Source organism: Candida tropicalis (assembly GCF_000006335.3).
Source record: "Candida tropicalis MYA-3404 genomic scaffold supercont3.1, whole genome shotgun sequence".
NCBI classification, from domain to species: domain Eukaryota; kingdom Fungi; phylum Ascomycota; class Pichiomycetes; order Serinales; family Debaryomycetaceae; genus Candida; species Candida tropicalis.
This window is the reverse complement of record NW_003020038.1, coordinates 768876-792196: the sequence shown is the minus strand read 5'-3', so window position 1 is coordinate 792196 and position 23321 is coordinate 768876. Positions and strand designations below refer to the sequence as shown.

At 32.6% G+C, this 23321-nt stretch overlaps 13 protein-coding genes across 13 annotated transcripts; 8 read left to right on the top strand and 5 right to left on the bottom strand. All coding sequences in view use genetic code 12, as the record gives it.

Moving 5' to 3' along the window:
• Positions 1 to 118: 118 nt before the first annotated feature.
• Positions 119 to 2155, top strand: CTRG_00372 (protein-transporting protein; the record flags this gene model as incomplete). Its single annotated transcript, XM_002545545.1, has 1 exon — positions 119 to 2155. The coding sequence occupies one exon, from the start codon at positions 119 to 121 to the stop codon at positions 2153 to 2155; it is 2037 nt and encodes a 678-aa protein (XP_002545591.1).
• Positions 2156 to 2312: 157 nt separating this feature from the next.
• NAT5 (peptide alpha-N-acetyltransferase subunit) lies at positions 2313 to 2837 on the bottom strand (the record flags this gene model as incomplete). Its single annotated transcript, XM_002545544.1, has 1 exon — positions 2313 to 2837. One exon carries the CDS (start codon positions 2835 to 2837, stop codon positions 2313 to 2315), a length of 525 nt encoding a protein of 174 aa, XP_002545590.1.
• Positions 2838 to 3458: 621 nt separating this feature from the next.
• DAP1 (Dap1p) lies at positions 3459 to 3944 on the top strand (the record flags this gene model as incomplete). The annotated part of the gene is made up of 1 exon (XM_002545543.1): positions 3459 to 3944. One exon carries the CDS (start codon positions 3459 to 3461, stop codon positions 3942 to 3944), a length of 486 nt encoding a protein of 161 aa, XP_002545589.1.
• A 316-nt stretch (positions 3945 to 4260) lies between these two features.
• On the top strand, positions 4261 to 6165 carry MEX67 (Mex67p; the record flags this gene model as incomplete). Its single annotated transcript, XM_002545542.1, has 1 exon — positions 4261 to 6165. The coding sequence occupies one exon, from the start codon at positions 4261 to 4263 to the stop codon at positions 6163 to 6165; it is 1905 nt and encodes a 634-aa protein (XP_002545588.1).
• A 98-nt stretch (positions 6166 to 6263) lies between these two features.
• On the bottom strand, positions 6264 to 7709 carry CTRG_00368 (uncharacterized protein; the record flags this gene model as incomplete). The annotated part of the gene is made up of 1 exon (XM_002545541.1): positions 6264 to 7709. One exon carries the CDS (start codon positions 7707 to 7709, stop codon positions 6264 to 6266), a length of 1446 nt encoding a protein of 481 aa, XP_002545587.1.
• Positions 7710 to 9932: 2223 nt separating this feature from the next.
• On the top strand, positions 9933 to 11303 carry SPT14 (phosphatidylinositol N-acetylglucosaminyltransferase; the record flags this gene model as incomplete). Its single annotated transcript, XM_002545540.1, has 1 exon — positions 9933 to 11303. One exon carries the CDS (start codon positions 9933 to 9935, stop codon positions 11301 to 11303), a length of 1371 nt encoding a protein of 456 aa, XP_002545586.1.
• Positions 11275 to 13950, bottom strand: NIP100 (Nip100p; the record flags this gene model as incomplete). Its single annotated transcript, XM_002545539.1, has 1 exon — positions 11275 to 13950. The coding sequence occupies one exon, from the start codon at positions 13948 to 13950 to the stop codon at positions 11275 to 11277; it is 2676 nt and encodes an 891-aa protein (XP_002545585.1).
• A 211-nt stretch (positions 13951 to 14161) lies between these two features.
• CTRG_00365 (centrin) lies at positions 14162 to 14809 on the top strand (the record flags this gene model as incomplete). The annotated part of the gene is made up of 1 exon (XM_002545538.1): positions 14162 to 14809. The coding sequence occupies one exon, from the start codon at positions 14162 to 14164 to the stop codon at positions 14807 to 14809; it is 648 nt and encodes a 215-aa protein (XP_002545584.1).
• A 337-nt stretch (positions 14810 to 15146) lies between these two features.
• MRPL40 (mitochondrial 54S ribosomal protein YmL40) lies at positions 15147 to 16169 on the top strand (the record flags this gene model as incomplete). The annotated part of the gene is made up of 1 exon (XM_002545537.1): positions 15147 to 16169. The coding sequence occupies one exon, from the start codon at positions 15147 to 15149 to the stop codon at positions 16167 to 16169; it is 1023 nt and encodes a 340-aa protein (XP_002545583.1).
• Positions 16170 to 16272: 103 nt separating this feature from the next.
• On the bottom strand, positions 16273 to 17574 carry RPT4 (proteasome regulatory particle base subunit; the record flags this gene model as incomplete). Its single annotated transcript, XM_002545536.1, has 1 exon — positions 16273 to 17574. One exon carries the CDS (start codon positions 17572 to 17574, stop codon positions 16273 to 16275), a length of 1302 nt encoding a protein of 433 aa, XP_002545582.1.
• Positions 17575 to 17899: 325 nt separating this feature from the next.
• Positions 17900 to 19330, top strand: GCD1 (translation initiation factor eIF2B subunit gamma; the record flags this gene model as incomplete). Its single annotated transcript, XM_002545535.1, has 1 exon — positions 17900 to 19330. The coding sequence occupies one exon, from the start codon at positions 17900 to 17902 to the stop codon at positions 19328 to 19330; it is 1431 nt and encodes a 476-aa protein (XP_002545581.1).
• A 248-nt stretch (positions 19331 to 19578) lies between these two features.
• CTRG_00361 (uncharacterized protein) lies at positions 19579 to 20310 on the bottom strand (the record flags this gene model as incomplete). Its single annotated transcript, XM_002545534.1, has 1 exon — positions 19579 to 20310. The coding sequence occupies one exon, from the start codon at positions 20308 to 20310 to the stop codon at positions 19579 to 19581; it is 732 nt and encodes a 243-aa protein (XP_002545580.1).
• A 1273-nt stretch (positions 20311 to 21583) lies between these two features.
• Positions 21584 to 23308, top strand: CTRG_00360 (uncharacterized protein; the record flags this gene model as incomplete). Its single annotated transcript, XM_002545533.1, has 1 exon — positions 21584 to 23308. One exon carries the CDS (start codon positions 21584 to 21586, stop codon positions 23306 to 23308), a length of 1725 nt encoding a protein of 574 aa, XP_002545579.1.
• Between the last annotated feature and the right edge of the window lie 13 nt (positions 23309 to 23321).

Sequence of the window (23321 nt, the reverse complement as noted above, 5' to 3'; positions counted from 1 at the left end):
AAAATAAAAAAAAAAAATTGTAAAAAGGAAGAAGTACAGCTTAAGTACAAAAAAAAAAAACCCACCACTACCACCACCACCACACGTTCTTATAACCAACACTAATCACAACCGTACAATGGCTTCATCTGAATATAACTATGATGAGCTGGGTGAAACTTGGCCATTTTTCATATTAGCATTATTATCATTTATATTATTACCATTAACATTTAAATATATTGCTAGAGTTTTATCAAATACTAATCCAAGTAAAGAAAATGAATCAATTTCAGGGTCAATTAAAGAAAATAGTGAAACATTAAATGTTGATAATATTTCAGAAATTAAATCTTTCCAAGCAAGACAAAAATCACTGAAAATTTTCAATAAGACTTTGATAGTATTAATTTTAGGATGGGCTAGTGTTTATTATTTAGCTAAATATGTTACTAAAGAAGCTGATATGACTGGATTATTTGATCCTTATACAATTTTAGATGTTTCATTTACTGCTAGTGAAAGGGAAATTAAAAGTCATTACAGAAAATTATCTTTAAAATATCATCCTGATAAATTACCAAAAGACTTAACTGAAGATGAAAGAAATGCAGCTGAACAAGCTTATATTAGATTAACTTCTGCTTATAAAGCATTAACTGATGAAGTTACTAGAGAAAATTTCTTACGTTATGGTCATCCAGACGGTGAACAACCAACTACTCATGGTATTGCTTTGCCACAATTTTTGGTTGAAGGTAAATATAGTTCATTGGTTGTCGTTATGTACTTTATGCTTATTGGTGTTTTATTACCTTTAATTGTTGGTAAATGGTGGAGTAATGTTAAATCACACACCAGAAAGGGATTACATGTTGATACTGCTGCTAATTTTGTTCGTAAATTTACTGATAGAAACCCAGCAAAGATTATTACTCCAGATGTTATTTTGAGTTATGTTTTGGAAAGTCAAGAAATCAAACAAGAATTTCCAAATTTGAGTCAAGAAGAATTGAAGAATTTAGTATATGATTATTTCAACCGTAAGAAAGTTAGCAATGAAAGTGATAAACTTAAACTTATTTCCAAATTGCCATTCTTGATTAATGGTTTGATTGATATTGCTGTGGTTTTCAAACTTCAAGATACTATTATTGCTGCTGAAGATTTAAAGAAATCTATTGCTCAAGCTGTTTTACCAGATGGAAAACATCAAGACTTGTTGCAATTACCATTTGTTGATCCTGAAGTTGTCGTCAAGCAGCCAATCAAGAAATTGGGTAAACTTTTTGCAGTTTCCAAAGAAGAAGCTAAAAAGGCTTTGGGTATCACTGACGATGTTAAATTTGAACGTGCCATGAAAGTTGCTCAACATATTCCAAGTCTCCGTATTCTTGAAGCTGAAATTAAAGTTCCAGGAGAAGAAGATGGTACTGTTCCACCACATTCCCATGCTCATATTTCTGTTAAATTCTTGGTCAAATCTCCAAAGTTGAAATCATGTCCTGAAATTGAGGATGAACGTTTGAAAGATGAAGAGACTTTAGAATATATGAAGAATCCAATGATTGTTAATGAACAACAACCTCAGTTGCCATATTCCTATGCTCCATACTATCCACAACCATTCCGTAATGCATGGAGTTGTTATGTTATTAGTCAAAAGGAAAATAGATTGCTTGAAGATACTACTGCTTATACTTTGGAAAATGCAGATTTGAGTAATTTGGAATTACTGCAAGAAGCCTGGAAAACAGGAACTGATGCTATAATTGGTACATTTAAAATCCAATTACCAAGTCCAACAGGAAATGTTGGTAAATATTATTACAGATTAGTGATGAAGAACAATGCTTATTTTGGTGTTGATGTAGATATTCCAATTGACTTAGAGGTTACTCCACTTTCTGTTGGTAAAAGTCTTGCGGGTATTAAGAAAAAGATAGAGGAAAGAAAAGCGCAAGATGAAGACAGCGACTATGAAAGTGATTCAGATAGTGATATATCTGATCCAGAAGAAGATAGTTTAGCTGGTGCAATTGCCGCTTTAAGAGGTTCCAGCACAAAGAAAAAGAAGACTTCTGAAGATGACAATGATGAAGAAGAAGAGGAAGAAGAAGAAGTTTTCACAGATATCAATACTGATACTGAAGACGAAGCTGAAGATGAAAAATAAAGTAGCTTTATAAGATAATTATCCATGTATATCTTCTATTCTACTAGTGTATATTATAGTCTTTACAGAAAAGAAAAAGAAAGCAAAGCGAAAATAAAAAATATTAAAAATGCAAAAATATCAAATATAGATTTCAACTAATATATCAATTCTATTTTTATACGGATAATGTGAATATAAAGGCATCTGGAGTATCCAAGTTTTGATCTTTATAATAATCTTTAACTATTTCGCCTTGTTTGAACCCTTGTTTCTTATACCAATTGATAGATTCTTCATTTTGAACATGAACATGAATTATAATTTCATGAATAAACTTCTTTTTAGTTTCATCAATTAAATATTGTAATAATTTTTTACCAATACCTAAATTACGGTACGCTACTAATACGGCAAAACTTTCAATATATACAGAATTTGGAGTTTTAGATAATATAACCAGTTGATTATTTATAAAATCATTGAATTTTAAACTATGATTATTATGAAAAGTTCTTGCTTTAATTGCACCAACTGGTAATTCTGAATAATAAGCTAATTGCACAATTGAGTTTGATGATTCTAATGATTGTTTATACCATGATTCAGGATATTTTATAGGTAATGTTACTTCATTGATTTTTTTAAATGTACCAAGGTTATTAACCGTAAGATCGTCTAAAGCAATTATATCTCTAGCCATTGTGTAAAAGGTATTAGTAGGTGGTGTGATATCAATCTTCAGAATAATGGTGAAAAAAAAAAACACCAAAAAAAGTCAAGAGAAAGATTTTTTTTTTTCACAATAGAGTTGTCACCAAAAGGGAAAACTAAGAGAGGCAAAAAATTAGGAAGAGATTTGGTTTGATAAATTTACTTGAGGTTGAATATGATGGAGGGTTGCTGATTGGATCGACGAGGAGTAATTGATTGTATTCTGTCTGACACATGATTATCTCTTTGGTGAGCTAGAATGGTGGTAGGAAAAACTCCATGATGGTTGGCAAATTAGTAATGGCATATATTTTACTTGTTGGTTTGCCGTGATTTCTCTTCTCTGCCTCGTATAGCACACCCACACCCAGTGCCCGTTATTATTTTTTTTTTACTTACTTACTTACTTACTTACTTACTCAACAAAAAAAAACTCATGTGCTTTACATTTATTTACAACAACTCCGCAACACTCACACTCTCCGTTTATAGTGTTGCCAATATAAATAACCTCATACTTTTCCTGTCTCAGTTTTTCTGATTTTTCTGTTCTTTTTTTTTTTATTTTTTACAACCATCACATTTTTCATACAGCCAACTGTTTTAAGTTATGCTTACGACCATCATTATCATACTAGTTATAGTATTGCTTGCAAAGAATATCTTTTCAGAATTCATAAGTAATGACAATAATCCATTGGACTCATCCACAGATCAAGTTTCTACCGTAGTCGAAGGAAAATTCACTCCTAAATCATTGGCCAAATACAATGGTAGAGATTCACCAAAGATTTTCATTGCTGTCAAGAATAGAGTATTTGACGTCACCCAAGGTGGTGCATTCTATGGTCCAGGTGGCCCTTATGAAAACTTTGCTGGTAGAGATGCTAGTAGAGGATTGGCCAAGAACTCATTTGATCCAGAAGTCTTGACTGATATTGATAAACCAATTGATGATTTGAAAGATTTGTCTAAATTAGAAATTGAATCCTTGGACGGTTGGGAAGAACATTTTGAGAATAGATACAAAATCGTTGGTACTTTACATGAAAATGGTTCCATCAAAGAAGATGATGAATCAACATCGCAAGATTAGATTAAACAACAAGTAGGAATAATCGTATAGGACAGATCAGGTTAAAAAAACAGAACAAAAAACACCCTTACTAAAATAAGTTTTTCAACTTTGTAGCCGAGTCGTGTACATGTGAACTCTTTTTCTCACTTCTCTTCCAAAAAAAAAAAAAAAAAAAACCCACTAACAATGTCAAGGAAGAAGAAAAAAAAATCTGAAAAAAAAATATAAAATCATCTTCAATTGACATTGTTTTAGATATTTCCTCTTCTCCAGGATTTAGTTTGTTTGTTGTTTTGTCGAGACTAAAAAAACATTTATTACAATTATTTAGAAAATGAGTTATAGAGGAAGAGGAAGAGGTGGAGGTTATAATAACAACTACAACAATTATAACCACGGAAACAGAAATCAATACTCATCTGGATCGCATCAACAAAATGTCGATGCCTTTGTCACTGCAAATCAATATCCCATTGAAATCATGGGTTGGAATGGAGCTAGTCTGACTGAATGTATTAATTTTATTTCCCGTAAATGTAAAGTGATAGTTTCAAATTATAGTGTGGATTCAAACAGTGGTATTTTGAAAGGTTATGTTAAAAATGAATCCCAAGCAAATACATTAATGGATTGGTCGGGTGTAAAATTTGCTGGACAATCTTTACGTTTTTCCAAAGGTGTTTCCAACTTATCTAGTCAAATGGGTACTTCGGGAGGTTCAGGTTCAGGTACTGGGTCTACAATTGAAACAATTACCCAGTTTTTGAAATCAAGATACCAACCAGAACTTAGAATGTTGAATCTTAGTAATGTCAAGCAAGACCCTAGTTTGAATGCTCAAGGATTCTTTGGATCAATTTCAGTCAGTTCAAAATTTTTCCCTGCTTTAATGAAAGTAGCAGATGATTTAAAATTAGATGTTATTACTGTTGACTTATCCAACAATGAATTGCAAGATTTACAGACATTAACTTCTATGGCTCAAACTTTCCCTAGACTACAAAATCTTTCTTTACAAAACAACAATTTTTCAAGAATCAAGGTTTTTGAAACATGGAGACATAAATTAAACTTTTTAAGAGAATTGATTTTGTTTAATAATCCAATTGTACAAACAAACAATCCAACTGAGATTCAAAATATCAAATTGGAATTAATGAAATCATTCCCTAGGTTGGTTGTCTTGAATGGGGAAGTGTTAAGAAATGAACAAGCATTAAATTCATACTTGTCATTCCCCTTCCCAGCTCAACAATCCATGTTTTTCCAAGACGATGATTCCAGAAACCTTGCAACTAATTTTATTGCTAACTATATTAAATTATGGGATTCCAATCGTGCTGAATTAATGATTTTATACCAAAACGAATCACAATTTTCCATGCAAGTAGACTCATCACATCCTTATCTCATTGATAGTAACAGCAATAATTCAACTGATTTTGGTTACTATTTAACCAATTCAAGAAACTTGACAAGAATTTCTTCCATCAAGGCAAGAATGGACAAATTGGCCACTGGACAAGAACAAATTTATAAAGCATTCCAAAAATTACCAAAAACTCGTCATGAATTGTTTGAAAAACCTGATCTATTTAGCATGGAGGTTTACAAATTTCCGTCACTTAATGGTATCACAATTACCATTCATGGAAGTTTTGAAGAAACCGCCCAACCTGAAGTAGATGGAAGTATGTCATCTACACCAAGTGGACCAAGAGGTGGTTCAAGATATCATTCTGCACCAAAGCACAAGAGAATACCTTTAAGTAAAAAATCATTTGATAGAACATTTGTTGTTATTCCTGGTCCAAATGGTAGTATGATTGTTGCAAGTGATTCCTTGTTGATTAGACCATATACTACCAAATTTCCTTGGGACGCTGAATCCACTGCCAATGCACAAAATCCAGCTGTTGCTGGAGCTGCCCCTGCTGGAGCAGCAACCAATCCAGCTACTGCTACTGCTACTCCAACACCCCCACCACAATCACAAGGTGGAGTTACTCCATCTATACAAGTTGTTTCTCCCACCCCAACAGCGGCCGATTTGCCAGCAGAAATTAAAGCTAGACTCAATCAAGTACAACAAGAAATTTTGGTTAAAGTTTTATTGGAAACAAAATTGAATATTAATTATGGTCTAATGTTATTGGAACAAAGTAATTGGGATTATCAACAAGCATCAGTGAATTTTAAAAACTCAGCTGCTTCTTTACCAAGAGATGCATTTGTATAGAATATATTAAAGATTAAAATAGGCGATATGTATATTAGTAATGATCTCAAAATGAAAATTGTTTTTTTGAAAGAAGAATAATATACATAAACAATAAATCAATTTTCCAACCGTTTATTTATGTTAGAATCTTTTGTTTTGTTATCTCTAGAAGTATGTGAGACATAGACAAGTAATAAATAGGATAAGAAACATAATCCAGCCATAAATGTAAAACATCCACCAATAGTCATTGCTTCTTGCATTGGATCTAATGTGCCAACAAATAATGCCGATAACAAACATCGAACTAAATTGAGACAACTTGATGCTGAAGATCCTTTAGATGGGAACATATCAACCAATAAAGTATTCATACAAGACAAGAAAGAAACAACAGCAAATGAAACAAAGAAACATGAAATTAATATTGGAGCAACATGAACTTTTTTATCCAAACACCACGCAAAAACAATACAAAATATAATAGTCATTAATGTTGTATATATGGTAGTTTCAAATCTAGCTGAAAATAAATCAAACTCAGGTTTTTCTTCTTCTAATAAATTTGCAGTTTTTTTATTATATGAAGCGATTTTTCTTGAATAGATAAAATCAATAAATCTACCGGTGACAATTGACCCAACTAATGTTCCAATACCAGGTGCTAAGTAACACAATCCCACTTGAATAATCAGATATCCATAATATTTCTCTAATGATGTGGATAATGTAGTTAAACACATTGTCCAAGTAGCAAATTGAAATCCTCCCGCGAGTAATGTAAAGAATATCACTGGTTGAATTAGAATCCTGAAAGGATCTAATAAATTAATCAGTTGTGGTGGAGATATTGTATCCAAATCATTAGTTAATCTTTTCTTATAACATGGCAAATAGATAACTGGTGCTTTATTCCATATATGTTTTGGAATCACTGATAAATTACCCACGATTTTTCTATTAGTTTCCGGGAAAATCAAAGTAATACAAATCATCACACTTCCACTTCCAATAGCCAAAAATATAAATACACCTCTCCAGCCAAACCTACTAATAACCCCCGAACCAACCAATGCACCAAATCCTTGACCTATTAATTGTATTCCTTGAATAATGCCTATAAACCTTCCACGATTAGATTTAGTAGTAAAATCAGAAACTATCCCTGCAGAAACAGCAATAATCGGTGATATTGTAGCTGCTTGAATACATCGAAGTACAATTAATAGCCAAAATACATTAACTCTACTAATTGCAATATTAACAGCACAATATCCAACTAAGCAATAAATCAAACATGGCCTACGTCCATAAGAATCAGCAAATGTTGCAATTATTGTAGGACTCAACCCTTGAAAAATTAAATAGGTAACTACGGAAATATTAGTCATTCCTGGTGATATTTTAAAATCATGGGATAATTCAGGTAATGCAGGGAAATAGATTGATGTTGATAATGTAGACCATATTCCACTACAACTTATAAGAATCACCAACCATATTTTCTCTGTTGGAGTTAGTATCGTGAATGGTGAATCTGTTGGTGTGTCCGTTTCTACCATTGTTGTTTTAAGCTTGCACTATATCATTTCCAAAATCATGAAGTTAATATGGATAGAAAAGTGGATTCTTAGTCAATATATAACACGGATTTGATATCGGATTTTTTTTATGGATCAAAAATTTCGGTGTTAATTGAAAACTTCAATTTGCCCTTTAATCTCGTTTAATATTAATATTAATTTTAATATTCATCTTACTGTTTTTCGGTTTTTATTAATTTAACTTTTGTGACTTCCTGCATTATCATTATTGTTCACTGAGGGAGGCTCATTTTATTTATATTGTTATTATCTAACGACTTGCTTTGCTTATACTCATTTAGGCATTTTTGGAAACGGAGATATTTCATGTCCGCTCCGAATACATTGATACACAGTTTACTAGTCAATCTTACTTGCTTTATGGCAGGTACTAGTGAATTTACATGTAGTAGCGATGACGGGGTGTATATCAAATGCTCGGAACCGCTTTTATCAGAATGTTCTACTCAACTATCCCGTTATAGGAAGAAACTGGCTGTGATGCAGTTCACGAGTCTGAGGAAGTCAAAAATGACTTTTAAAACCCATCAGCACTGTACCGTCAAGTTGTCTGGAAATCATGTGATTACCAGAAACTAAATAGCAATAAATTACAATTGAAACAGGAAGCATAACTCAGCATTCTGTTACCCTGTTGCTACGCATTATTTAATGAAAGTGAAAGAAGCACATGTATTAAACTATTTACAAGCGACTGTATATGAACTGTTGCACGTTGGTAACAATCATATTCAGCTGCATGACAAAGCTAAATCTAGATTATTGGCCTCATAACTTTTTTGCATACACAAGTACAAGTCCACTCATAAATTGTTTGATTTTCCCTACATTTGGTAGCACTAAACATATAATGTACAACAAAAAATACCTACACAAATATCCCAAAAAAACTCAACTATAAAAGGACAACAAATAAACTTTCAAAAAAAATCTTTTTACACCCACTTTCTTTTCCTTTTTGTTTTTGTTTTTCTTTTATCAACAATTAATATCATTGACTATATATGATTTCAGTTTTAACAAGTGAGTATCAATTGATGTGTTTTATTCATGGCTGCAAATACTAACTTCAATATAAGGAACCACAACCCATTACCCATAACAAGTTTACAAAGAATCAAAGGTTATGTGTTCCCCATCAGTTGTTGTTTGTGTCACTTGGTTAACACAATTTAAAGAAAGTCACCAACTGATAGCTCCTTTAGTATGACTCACAAACATAAGAAGAACCTTCCAAATAAGATAGCAAATTGGGAACACATGTTATCTTGAACCTTACAAGAGGGATCAACATATACAAAAAAGGAGCGATGTTGATTAGTGAAGGTTCTTCAAAAGATTGTGACTGGTCATCACTATCTTTAAAAGCTACTCATCGGGATAGGTTAGTTGAATATCCCGATTAGTAGTAGTGGTGGTTTAGTGCAAACCACTACTTGTAGAGGGCCAGGTAGAGGACAGTCGACCAGTCCCCTTCCCTCCTGGTTCATCCTCTATCTATTCCCCCTTGGGCCAGTAGGGGGACGCGATATGGCAACTCAAGAAGAGGGCCATGGTCGGGCTGGGTCGGCCCCCCACACACAAGTGGGCCCAGTTCGTCCCTCTCCTTTTAATTAGGAGAGGTGGTAAGTGAAGGGGAAGAGCTAACCCTTCATCATTTGGTTCTTCCCACCACTTCCACATTTGTCATAACGGAAGGGCTCACTACTGATACACATTGTTTAAGGTAATTCGATGATAAATTACATACTCTTGTATTTATTTCTATAGACTTAAACAAGAGAATATAAAAGGTGAACAAAACTCATAATTTACTGCAAAAAAAACCAGTGTAGTGAAAGACAGAAAAAAGAGGATTCTATACATATATCACATATCATCAATTGAGCTATTACATAACTAGTGAAGGAATCACAAGTATTACATTATTTGCAACTGCAATCTGTGTGAATTGCTTCTTGTTGATAACAATTGCAGCCAGCTGTGTGGCATATGAGTGTACATTACAAACGGCTTTGTCATTTTTTGTCTATATTCATGTCGCGTGCGACATTTAAGCTAAGACATCAGCACGACATAGAATTAATGAAAAAAAATACAGCAAATCATTTATCTTTACCCTAAAAGTATTCAATATATTATCTACTATTCATATCCATTGACATAAACGATTCATGAATCATGGGGTATAATATTGCAATGGTTACTGATTTTTTCTATCCTCAACCAGGAGGTGTGGAATTTCATGTATATCATTTATCTCAAAAATTAATTGAATTAGGACATTCAGTTATCATCATTACTCATAATTATAATTCACGTAATGGGATACGGACATTAACTAATGGATTAAAAGTATATTATGTACCATTTTGGGTAATTTATCGAAGTTCTGCATTTCCTACAGTATTCCTGTGTTTCCCAATATTAAGAAATATATTTATTAGAGAAAATATAGATATTATTCATGGACATGGATCATATAGTACATTTGGATTAGAAGCTATATTTCATGGTAGAACAATGGGAATGAAAACTGTTTTTACTGATCATTCATTATCTGGATTTGCTGATATTGGATCAATCTTAGGTAGTAAAGTTTTAAAATTTAGTTTAACTGATGTTGGTCATGTTATTTGCGTAAGTCATACATGTAAAGAAAATACAGTATTAAGAGGTAATTTAGATCCCATGAGAGTAAGTGTCATTCCAAATGCTGTTGTACTGAAAGATTTTAGACCTGATAATTCTATAAGAAGAAAAAAATCAACTGATGATATTACTATTGTTGTCATTACAAGATTATTCCCTAATAAAGGTGCTAATTTATTAACAGCAATTATTCCTAAAATATGTCAACAAAAATCTAATGTGAGGTTTCTTATAGGTGGAGATGGACCTAAATTTCTTGATTTAGAACAAATGAGAGAGAAATATTTCTTACAAGAACGAGTCAAACTAATTGGTGCAGTTAAACATGAAGAAGTACGAAATGTAATGATTCAAGGTGATATTTATTTACATCCTTCATTAACTGAAGCATTTGGAACTGTTTTAGTAGAAGCAGCTTCATGTGGATTATATGTGGTTACTACAAGAGTTGGAGGTATTCCTGAAGTTTTACCAAGCCATATGACTAGTTTTGCTGAACCTGAAGCAAATTCATTAGTTGATGCTGCTATTGATGCAATTAATAAAATTGAACATAATGAAATAGATACTTCAAAATTCCATGATGCAGTTGGTGAAATGTATAGTTGGGGTGATATTGCTGAAAGAACTGAAAATGTTTATGATTCATTAGATTTAAGTAAATTAAATCAACCATTGATTAAAAAATTACCCAAATACTATAATGGAGGAATAATTGCTGGGAAATTATTCGTCCTTTGTGTTATTGTTGATATTTTCTTGTATACTCTATTAGAGTGGCTATATCCTGAAGAAAATATCGATAAAGCAAGCAAATGGCCCAAAATGAACAAAAAAGACAGAAAACAGAACTATCATCAGCAAGAAGACACTACTTCAATTGATCTTCAAATAAATTAGACTTTATAGAATTATATTTTGCATACCTTTCTTCAATGATAAGATTAATAAACGTTGGCTGTTGCGTCAGTTTTTTCCACACAAATTTGTTGGTTGGGTTAACAAGTACCGGTTTAATATCCATAGCCAAATCACGCAAGTCCCTTGACAACTGTTGCAATGGTGTTGAATCATTCCAAATTTTCTTGGTGTTGTAATTATCCTCTAACCAGCTATAATCCTCTGAACTATCATTTCTTTTAGCTATATTCTTTAAATGAGTAATCTTTTCAATAATTGAAACCTTTTCATTGTACTCTTTCTGAGATTGCAAGTTTTCAAACTCAATAGTTTTAGATGAATTTTTTTCCACGATATCAAGCTCTTTTAATAGATCTTTCTTCTCTTGCTGTAATTTACCAATGAGATCAAGATGGGTTTCTTCTTGAGCCTTTAAGCTCTTCAACATTTGATTCAATTCGGTTACTTTTGAAGAACTCTGGGAAGCCAAAGACAGCATGTTTTGCTCCAATAGATTGATATTTAGCCTTAAGTCGTTGATTTCACGTTCTCTCTGTGCGATAACATCCTGAAGTTCATTGAGAGCTTCCGAGTTGTTATGTCCATTTGACGATTCAACAACAGGTCTATATTCATAAACTGTGGATACACTTACAGCTGGTTTCTCAACTTGAAAATCGTAATCAATATTCATCAAAGCTGATAGATTTTCCAACTCCTCTATTAGGTTACTGGTGACTTCAAAGTTATCATCACTTACTAACTGGTAAACGCTCAATATTGAGCTAATTTGTATTTGCTGTGCAAAATTAATGCTTTGAGACGTAAACTCGATATTTTCTGATAAATCATACTTTTGACACAATTGATGCGATTTGGTTTTGAATTCTTCATTCATCATCACTATAGCATCGATGGTATCCATAAAATTCATTTGGGTATCATCTAAGCGTGATTTCACGTAGACACAGACATTTTCCAAAAATGCATTCTTCAACTTGTTGCTTGACATCATAAATCTGAAACACTCACGTGTTTCAAAGACAAAATCTGAAGAATGGAAACCAATATCTAAAACAGCAACACATTTTTCAATGAACAGATAGATATTTCCTAGATTTTGTTGCAATTCTGGAGAAACTCCTTGTGATAAATCATCACTCAGTAATATTGTGTTAACCTTTTCAAAAACTAAAGTCAATTTATCTAACTCGGTTGTTATTTCAGAAATTATGCTATCAATATTATTAGTGCTATAATTGCATTCTAGTATTGTAACCAACAGTTGAAAAAATTCACTGGAATATATTAGAAAAATACTGACAACTTTCAGATGCAAGTTGTTTCCCAGGAGAGTTTGATTTAATGTTACCAAATCCAGATTGTATATCTTTAAACTTACAATCAACCCCATCAATTTGCCAAACGACACATCAGCATTAGTTATTCTTCTTCTGAGAAGAACCTCGTATCTATTTTTGATCAATTTCAATTGCACGGAATCGGATCGAGATTTTATCTTGAGATCAGTAATTGTTTGTTTTAACGCATTCAATTCTGCTTCATCGGTTCTCAGAGAAGAGTTTCCGGAACTTTGCAGTTCTACTTCTTGTTTCTGTTTGGTTGCAGCCTTCTCTAACTGATTAATTTTCAATTCGTATTCATGGATCAAACTTTTGTAGCTCTCAATCTCTTCTCTCAATCCAGATTCTATCTGTCTCATATCCTCTTCCAAATTTCTATCCAATTCCTGAATTTCATGAAATTCATTGATCGTGGTGGACAAATTCTTGATTTTGCTATTCAATTCATCATTCTCTACAGTCAACCTCTCGACCATTTTCTCCATATCAGCAAATGTATCAATCATTTCTTGCAAAATAAGAATAGTCGACTCTGCCTTTGTCAATTTTTTCTCAACTTCTTCATTATTGGTGATTCGTTTCTGTAAATCATTCAATTCTTCTCGTAACTTCTTTTCGGTAGTTTCAGATCTTTCAGTCAACAATGCTACTGTGCCTTCCATTTGTCGATTACGTTCAACTATTATTTGAATATCTCTTGAAGTAAACTCATCCACATTAGCAAGTTCAATTTCTTTCTCAATCTCTCGAGTAACCTCTAATTCTTCTTTTACAAGTTCAAACTCTTTACTCAACTCATTGTACTTGGTAGACCATTCCTGTATTTTATCCTCTAATTCTTGTTTTACCACCTGTAAGAAATCATTATTCACATTCTGCATTTCCAACTTTGCTTGTAAATCTGATATAATCTCTAGTTTCTTTTCAAAGTTTGATTGCAAAGCCATGAAATTATTTCGATATTCTGCTGATTCATTACTTGCAGCTTTGAGTTTAGCTTGTAATTTTAGTATGATTTGATTCAATTGAGAAGCATCTTTGTCACTTGTTACATCTCCATGATTCAACATACTCTCTCTTACAAATACACCATAAAATCCACCATCACTATCTTGCTTGCAATCAAAATATTTCACACCTTGTACTGAACCGTTGTTTTTACCTCGTGGATGTTGTAATTCTATACCGAACCATGTTCCCGGAGCAAAACTAGTGGTACCAATAAATTTTATTACACCAGAATCATCTTTCACCTTAACCAGTTGACCGATTTTGAAAGACATATTATTTGGTAGACAACAACACAACTCGTTTAACTTTTTTAATGTGTTTATTTGGTTGTATCACTTCGAACCTGACGCGAAAAATATCAAACAAAACACAACCAACCAAACTCTGATGCCAGAATCGAGATGAAAAACAAAAAAAAAAAACCCAAACAAGCGGTAAAGGAAGACGAGTAGTATTTTTGTCAGTCATCATCAATCATCCAAGATGTCAGGTTTTAAGAGAGGTGACAGAATATCATCTTTAGGAAATACAAATACTCCCAGCGGAATGATGTCTAATAAAAGAGGATTGTATGGAAATACTGGAAATATCCTACCAAACAATAACAATAATATTAACAACAACGGCAATAATAATAGTAATAATATCAACAATACAAGCATAAATACTTCAGCGATAAAACAAGAATTATTAGATGAACAAAAGGCAGAGATAAAAGAAGCATTTGAATTATTTGATATGAATGCAGATGGATGTTTAGATTATCATGAATTGAAAGTAGCTTTTAGAGCTTTAGGATTTGATTTAACTAAACGTCAAGTATTGGATATTATTCATGAATATGATACTGAAGATACTAATTTAATAACGTATGATAATTTTTTTAAAACAGTTGGAGAAATGATTATAAAAAGAGATCCATTAGAAGAAATCCGCCGTGCGTTTAGATTATTTGATATTGATGGAACTGGTAAAATCAGTGTAAGAAATCTCAGAAAGATTTCAAGAGATCTCGGAGAAAATCTAAGTGAAGAGGAATTACAAGCAATGATTGATGAATTTGATTTAGATGAAGATGGAGAAAGTATGTATTGTTTTAGTCAATTCGATCCTGTCAAACAAAGTTACTAACTATTTTTGATTTTTAGTTAATGAGGAAGAGTTCATTAGAATTTGTACCGAGTAAGACACTCGCTGGATATTCCTATATGGAATAATATAAGTTTAGTATTTAATGTGTATTAGGTGTTTTTATTAGTTTAATCGTAATACCAGTTTAGTCCTTCTTTAACTACCTATGAAAACAGTGTCGTGTATAAGAGGACAAAAACTTGTAGGAAAAAAAAAACCTTTGAAATCTGTGAGAGCGAATTATTATGGAGCTGAAAATTTTTCTTTTTCTCTCTCTCTCTACAAGCCAATCATCAACCACTAGCTTAAGCTCAATACTATCAACAACGATTGAACTATGTCTTGGGTAATCAAGAGATCAAGATTCCAAAAGGATCTTAATAAACTTCCAGAAAACTTGAGAAAAAGCATGCGTAAGAAGCAAGATGTTTCTCAAATGCCAACATTCAAGGATTTCTTCCCAGACCCAATTCCTAAATCAAAGCAAAAAACTGCCATAGAAGCAGGTATCATGGAAGGAGATATGGCTTATGTTACCACTGGTCCATACAAAGGTAAAATTGCCGAAGTCTTATCTTATAATCCAGAATATGACAGTGTTTCTTTAAGTAATATCACATCTAAGAAATTAATTCCAAAGATTTTCTGGCCTGAAGGTCACGAGTCCCATGTTTTTGATTTCCCAGATTTCATCCCAGTCAAAGATGTTAAATTAGTTGGGAAAGATAGAGATGAACAAGGTAATATTTCATATGTTGTTGCCGAAGATATTGTTTTGAAAGAGAAATATTATGATGATAGATTTAAAAAATTCATTCCAAGAAGATATGTAAAACATCATGATAAAATTGAATTCCCATGGCCAGAACCACAATCATTAGAAGATGGTGAATTATCTACACCAGAACATGTTGTAATGGAAAGAACTTTTGAATTTCTGTCTATTGCCAAAACAGGTATTCCTAAGGCAGCTTTAGCACAATTACGTAATCCATATTCTAAACACAAGAAGAGAACTTTAAGTGAATACCAAGTTGCTAAATTGAAAGGTCCTGAAATGCCATTAACTGTTGAACAAAAAATCTGGCTTGCTAAGAATCAACAAAAAGCACAAACTCAAAAACCAAAGTATTATCCATTATCAGAAGAAGTACAAGAATTTATTGGTGCTAAGATGGCTGAACACATGAACAAGATTGAAAGTCCTGAATTGCGTCTCCACTTGGAAACTTTGTCTCAAAGAAGAAACCCTGATTTTGAAAAGACTTTGAAAATTATTGAAGAGACTAAACTTGCTGAAAGTCAACAACAAAATCAAACCCATAACTCCGATAGTGCTGCTACCAGTAGTTGTGCATGAGGAATCTTGTAAATAAACTTAATAGAAGAAATTCTTTTTCTTTTTCTTATGTAAAAGCACGAAGTATACACATGCTTATATATATTTATATATATATTCCGGACTATAATTTTTCGTAATCCAATTTTCCTTCTAATTTCTTAACATCGGCAACTTTCCTTACCGCTTTCATCAAATCATTCTGCAATATATAATCTCTATCATCTCTAATGGCAAAGAAACCAGCTTCAGTAACAACATTTCTGATATCTGCCCCGTTAAACCCATCACTCATTTTAACAGCAGCTTCGAAATCAAATTCACCTTGTTTAGCAACTTTAGAAGTATGGATTTTGAAGATTTCCAATCTACCAGCTTCATTTGGTAATCCAATTTCGATCTTTCTGTCCAATCTACCAGCTCTTAATAAAGCAGGGTCCAATGTATCTGGCCTGTTAGTTGCCATGATGATTTTAGTTTGTCCCAAAGTATCAAAACCATCCATTTGATTCAACAATTCCATTAATGTTCTTTGAATTTCACGATCCGCTGATGTACCTTCACTAAATCTTCTACCACCAATGGCATCAACTTCATCCATGAATATAATACAAGGTTCGTGCTCTTTAGCATATGCAAACATTTCTCTGATTAATCTTGCAGATTCACCAATATATTTATCAACGATTGCAGATGCTGGAGAAAATATAAAATTGGCACCAATTGTAGCAGCAACTGCTTTGGCCAATAATGTTTTACCAGTACCCGGTGGACCATATAACAACACACCCTTTGGTGGTTTTATACCAACTCTTGTAAACAATTCTGGATTCTTCAATGGTAATTCAATAACTTCACGCAATTCTCTGATTTGTTCAGTCAAACCACCAATACCATTGAAGGAAATTTCACCTGGTTCAAAAGTAGTCATATTATACACCAATGGATCGACTTCTCTTGGTAAAATTCTCATTATAGTCAATGTTGTCATGTCCAAGGAAACACGGACACCATTTTTTAAGTTTTCTTTTTTAATAGTGTTTCTACATCCAACAATATATCTTGGTCCTGACGAAGCCTTGACAATAAATCTTTCATCGTCCAATTGTTTTAAAACTTCACCAATAATTTGGCCCACAGATTGTAATGCTTTGATATCATTTTCTGTTTTCTCATAATCCTTGTCTAGATCTCGTATGCTCAATCTTAATTCTTTCAATCTAGCATCCCACTTTCTATGTTCCAATAACTTATCTTTAAACTTTGACAATGCTCTTTCTCTTTCTGGATCAACTGGTTCAGATGGCTGACTTGGAGCTGAAGTTGTTGTATCATTATTATTATCATTTGTTGTGGTAGCATCATTGGTGTTACTTTGATCAGCATTCAATGCTTGCAACAATGGGTCATTTTCATCGGCACTCATTATCAATTGTGTTATTAATCAAATGGATTTAATTGTGAATTATTACAATTCTGTTGTATTTGCAGTGGCGAACAAAAATGATTGAAAAAAAAAATTGAGTGAGTGAGTGAGTGAGTGAGCGCCAGTGTATTAAACAACAAACTAATGTGAGGGTTGAATTTTGTTTGGCATTTTTTTTTCTTGTACATGTTCACACGACCACCATATAATGACATCCATAATGTACCAGTAGAAAATTTTTCTTTTCAGCCTAATATTTGAATTTTCTTTCTTTTATTTTTGGATACTTGATTCTACCCATTAGAAGAAATCACCGACTTCAATTATGGAATTCACTGCTATCGTTGTGTGTGGGAAGGGTAAAGCCTTGTCACCTTTTTCTCAAATTCGTTCCACAGGGATCCCAAAAGCATTGTTACCAATTGCAAACAAACCAATGGTACACTATGTCTTGGATTGGTGTTTGAAAGCTAATTTTGCCAAAGTAATTGTCCTTGCGGATGAAGATGAAAATGATAACAAATTAATACAAGCTTCAGTTACTAAATTTCAAGAAGAATACGAAAAGAAAGAAAACAGACCAGCCCAAGTGAACGTCATTGGATATAACTGTGATAACAATGGATCTATCTTACACTACTTGTACAAAATATACAACGATGAAGAACAATCAAATGCATTGAACAAGAACTTTATTATTTTACCATGTGATATGATCACCAACTTACCACCACAAGTCATTATTGAAGCTTATAGAAACAAACAAGAGACAGATTTGGGGTTGTTGATTGCTTATAAGAATCAATTGGATATTGAAGATAAAAAGGGTAAGATTTTCCCACGTAATTATACTATTTACAGTGACAATGATGCATCTGGAAATAACGGCCCAGTTCTTTTGGATATGTATAACACACAAGATATTGAGTTTCATCAAGCTTTGACAATCAGAACCCAAATGTGTTGGAGATATCCTGCAGCTACCATCAGTAATACATTATTAAATAGTGGAATATTTATTGGATCATGTAAAGAAATTTTTGATATATTCCAGGCACAAAAGGAAAGGTTCACTGAATCATATTTTGCCAAAAGATCGTTACTCAAGATAGTTCGTGATTTATCAAGAAGATCATGGAGACATGCAACTGCTCAAGAAAATATCGGCTTATTCATAGTACCTCAACAAGCCACTTTCTTCAGATGTAATAACTTACCAGTGTTGATGGAAGCCAATAGATATTTCATGAAATTACAGGCCATGAACAAATCTGCATCCCTGCTGGTTAAACAAGATAAACAATCCGGTGCACATGTGGGTAATGATTCATTAGTTGGAGAAAGCACTGAATTAGGAGAAAAGACCAACGTCAAAAAGAGTGTCATTGGTTCAAATTGTAAGATTGGTAGAAAGAATAAGATTACTGGTTGTTTGATTTTAGATAATGTTGTAATTGGTGACGATGTAACATTGGAGAACTGTATCATTGGCCATGATGTTATAATACAAGCCAAATCTAAATTGACAAACTGTAATGTTGAAAGTACTAATGAAGTGGTTAGTGGTACTCAAACAAAGAACACCAACTTGTTGTGCTTGACCTTGGAAGGTTTAGTTGAAGGTGAAGAAGTAATTGACAGCAGTGAAGAAATTGATGACGACGACAGTGATGAGGATGAAAGCTACGATGATGAGGATGAAAGTGAATTTGAAGACGAATATACTGGTAATGAAGACGGTCTATTTGCTTATTAGTTAACCCTTCTCTAGCGTCACTCATTTATAGAACTACATTTAATAAACGGTAAATAATAATAATAATAATAATAATAAGAAATAATAATCATTAAAAGAAATAAACCCGTAATACTCTATATACCTTATACCATCTAATAATAGAAACCCAATGTCGTTGGTTGAAAAATAATAATAAAAATAATATAATATGGATTGTCCCTGATTTAGTCGTTGTTACTCGTTATACAAAACGCAAAAAATTCTCTTTAATTAAACTTTTTCTTCTTTTTCAAAGGACTTTCATTGAAATACTTTTGATGTTGCTTGAGTTCTTTCTCTTCACTTTCACTGAGATCCTCAATTATTGCATCATCAGAAAGTATAAACTTTTTGTTATGTCTTGAATGTGGATTATTAATTGCCAATCTTTGTTTTCCAGTATGTTGTACTGAAATTGGGGGAATACTTGCTCTAAAACTTGTAGGTGGTCTAATATCCAGATTAAAACTAAACTCATAATCCTGAGGTATAGTAAAATCCTCTGAATCGGACAGTGATATTGGTTCTGATTGTGGCGCCAGGTTGGTTGAATCACTAGTAGATTGTTGTTTCGAATGTCCTTGATTCAATAAATCTATTCTCTTAGTTAGAACCCAGTCTTCAACATCTTCATCATTTGCCAACACGGATAGTATATCTTCGAGACATTGTAAATAACCTTTGCTATGCGCCGTATGGTGTGCCGATTGACTTAGTTTGTATAATGACGCGACAGATTTGGCTGCATTAGCAAATTCAGTTTTAACAAGTTTATCATTGTTGGTATTATTGCTATGTTTGTGATTAAGTGATGCGTTGTATAGAGCAGCAACCGATTTGGCAGCGTCTTTAAAGTGATTCGTTAATTCGTGACTTAGATTTCCTTGTGATGAGGTCGGTGTTGTTGTAGCTGATGGATTTGTCGATGGTAACGTATTTGATAAATTAGATAGATCCATGTTTTCGTAAAACTCGTCAATAATTAAATATGTGTGTCTAAGAAGAAATCAATGCAATTAATTAAAATCAAGATGAAACTGATCCTGTAAGTTCGTCTGTAGCAAATAGAAAAAGAATTTTCTTCTTTGCTTTTTCCCTTCTCTTTTTTTCCTCGCTGTTGCTTGTAAGTGGCTTATGTAATATCACGTTTCTTTGAGTTCAGCCCAACACCAAAAAAAAAGAGAGAAACGAGAGGAAGCAAGACAACAAAAAAAAAAATTTAGAATATTGACACAGTGTTTGTTCTACAGCCAATCCTCTATCAAAATTAAAAGAAAATAAAAAATCAGCCATGGTTGAATCCACATTAATTTATAGATATGATGGTATGTTTGCTATATTTCAATTGAGTTTGTATTATGCTTGATATGGTGTACTAACAAATTGATAGCACTTCCATTGTGTGGATCGGTCGATGATGAAAACAACCCAAACTTGACAGATCAAAAGAAGAAATGCAAAATATTAATATCAAGAATTACTCCCAACTCAGAACCTCAAGCAACTATAGAATCAGGAGATTTGTTTAATATCCATTATTTGATCTCCAATTCCATTATTTATATATGTATATGTAACAAGTCTTATCCTAAGAAATTGGCATTTTCATACTTACAAGAAATATCCCACGAATTTTACAATAGTCATGGAAATGAAGCGTTAAGCACAAAAGCAAGACCATATGGGTTCAATTCATTTGATAATTTCTTACAAAAAACCAAAAAAATCTATCAAGATCAACGTGCTCAATCGAATTTGGATAAGTTGAATAATGATTTGATTGATGTTAAAAAAGTTATGACTAAAAACATTGAAGATTTGTTATATAGAGGGGATTCATTGGATAAAATGAGTGACTTATCAAGTTCATTAAAACAAGATTCCTTGAAATATAAACGAAGAGCTCAAAGAATTAATTTTGAAGCTATGTTGAAACAATATATTCCTATTGTTGGTGTGGGTTTAATATTAGTATTCATGGTCTACTACCTTCTTTTCAGAAGATAAACAAGGTATATAATGTTAATAGTTCTAATATTTAAAGTGTTTCTTTGGTTTTTGTTTGTTCTTATCTGTATTGTAGTAGGGTTTGATGTACTTATCACAAAATACAATTCCCGTATCTGATATTCCACACTGTCAAACTATTGCTCTCAATAAGGCCAAAAAAAAAAAAAAATTCTGAACACCGACATAAACCCACGTAAGAACAACAACACAACTACTATTGATATGTCGTTTCCAAAGACATTACAAATCCCCAGTAAGTCATCGACATTGATTCCTAAAACCACCAGAACTTCTTCATCCTCAAAATTACCAACAACTGCAGTTTCCTATGAGAATGCAAGTCTGGAGATTCAATCTATCCGAGGGTCACCATATATTGCTGCAACCCCAGCACCATCACAAGCCCCAGAGACGTCCAGTATAATATCAGAAATAGGATTATCGGAATATGTTGATGATTTGAATAGTATCCCCCAGATAAGATTTGATAATGATAGTAGCACAAGCAATAATGGCAATGCCCCGCGATTGAACAAACCTACTTTGGGTGCGTTTATGTATCATGAGTTTTTTGAACTTGGTGATGCCAATTTGTCCAATGATCAATTCTATGATAAGTATATTTCAGTTTCTAAATCAAATGATGACACTGAATTCCATGATAAACTAAAACATTTTTTCATCTTTTCCAGTGCAGGCAAACCGATCTATTCTTTGAACGGATCAGACGATTTGATTATTGGTTATATGGGGATATTGACAACTATAATATCAAGCTTCCAAGAGAATTTCAATCAGGACTTACAGGTAATTGAGTTTGGAAGAGGAATGAAAATTGTTGCTGTTAAGAAGGATCCAATTATTTTAATTGCCATATCAAAGATATACTATGAGAATATTTCGAGTATGAAATTGCAATTGAACACATTGTATTTCTATTTGCTCAGTATATTATCTAAAACATCCATTGATAAACATTTCAACAATCGCTTGAATTATGACTTGAGAAGAATTTTGAACCCATTGGATTTTGAAAACTTAGATCAATTGTGTATGAATTTGACTTATGGAGTGGGAAAAGATAAGAAGATTGATAGAAATGCAGCGTTTGAGTTGTATATTAGTCAGATACTACTATCGTCAGCTAGACAGAGTATTAAAATTAGACACACTTTGAGATCAAAATTGAATTCAATTCTTCATATCAAGAATGAGGAGATTATATTTACATTATTAATGTCCCGACAAGATAAAATTTTAAACTACTTGCATCCAAAGCAACACAATTTACCAAATGAAGATTTAAATGTGTTGTTATTTATAGTTAATTCATTGTCCAAAGATCAAAATCGACAAAATGAAGATTTCTGGATGCCAATATGTATGTCGAATTTCAATAATCATGGGTTTCTTTATATATTTGTCAGGCGTGTCAATGATCTAACTTTGATGTTGATCAGTGGGAATAAAAACTCTTTTGAATCATTGAAAATCACTGCTGATGAGATTTTTGACAAGTTGGAGACCAAACCGGAGTTGACTCAGAAACTTAGAAATGAACTAAATATGCCATTAAATATTGAGGCTCCATTAATATTTAAACATTTCATTTACAAAGATGTTACGTTAAATCAATTTGTCATGAGTGAACTACCATCTGATGAAAACTGCAATCTTCAGTACATCAAAATCTACAACGAATTGAAACACAACCAGGCCAAAATCATCAAATTTGATGATGGTGTGAATTACAAGAAATTGACATATCTTCAACAGAAGAATGTGACTGGGTTTATGTTGTTGGATATGCATTATGAATTTTATTGCATTATAGAGAATACAGAAGAAGGAGGAAAATCGGTTCCATCGAAAAAGATTATCGAAATAAGTTTACAAATAATTAAATGGTGCAAAAAAAATCATGCTAGATTATTTGTGACTATTTAGATTGATGCTTATA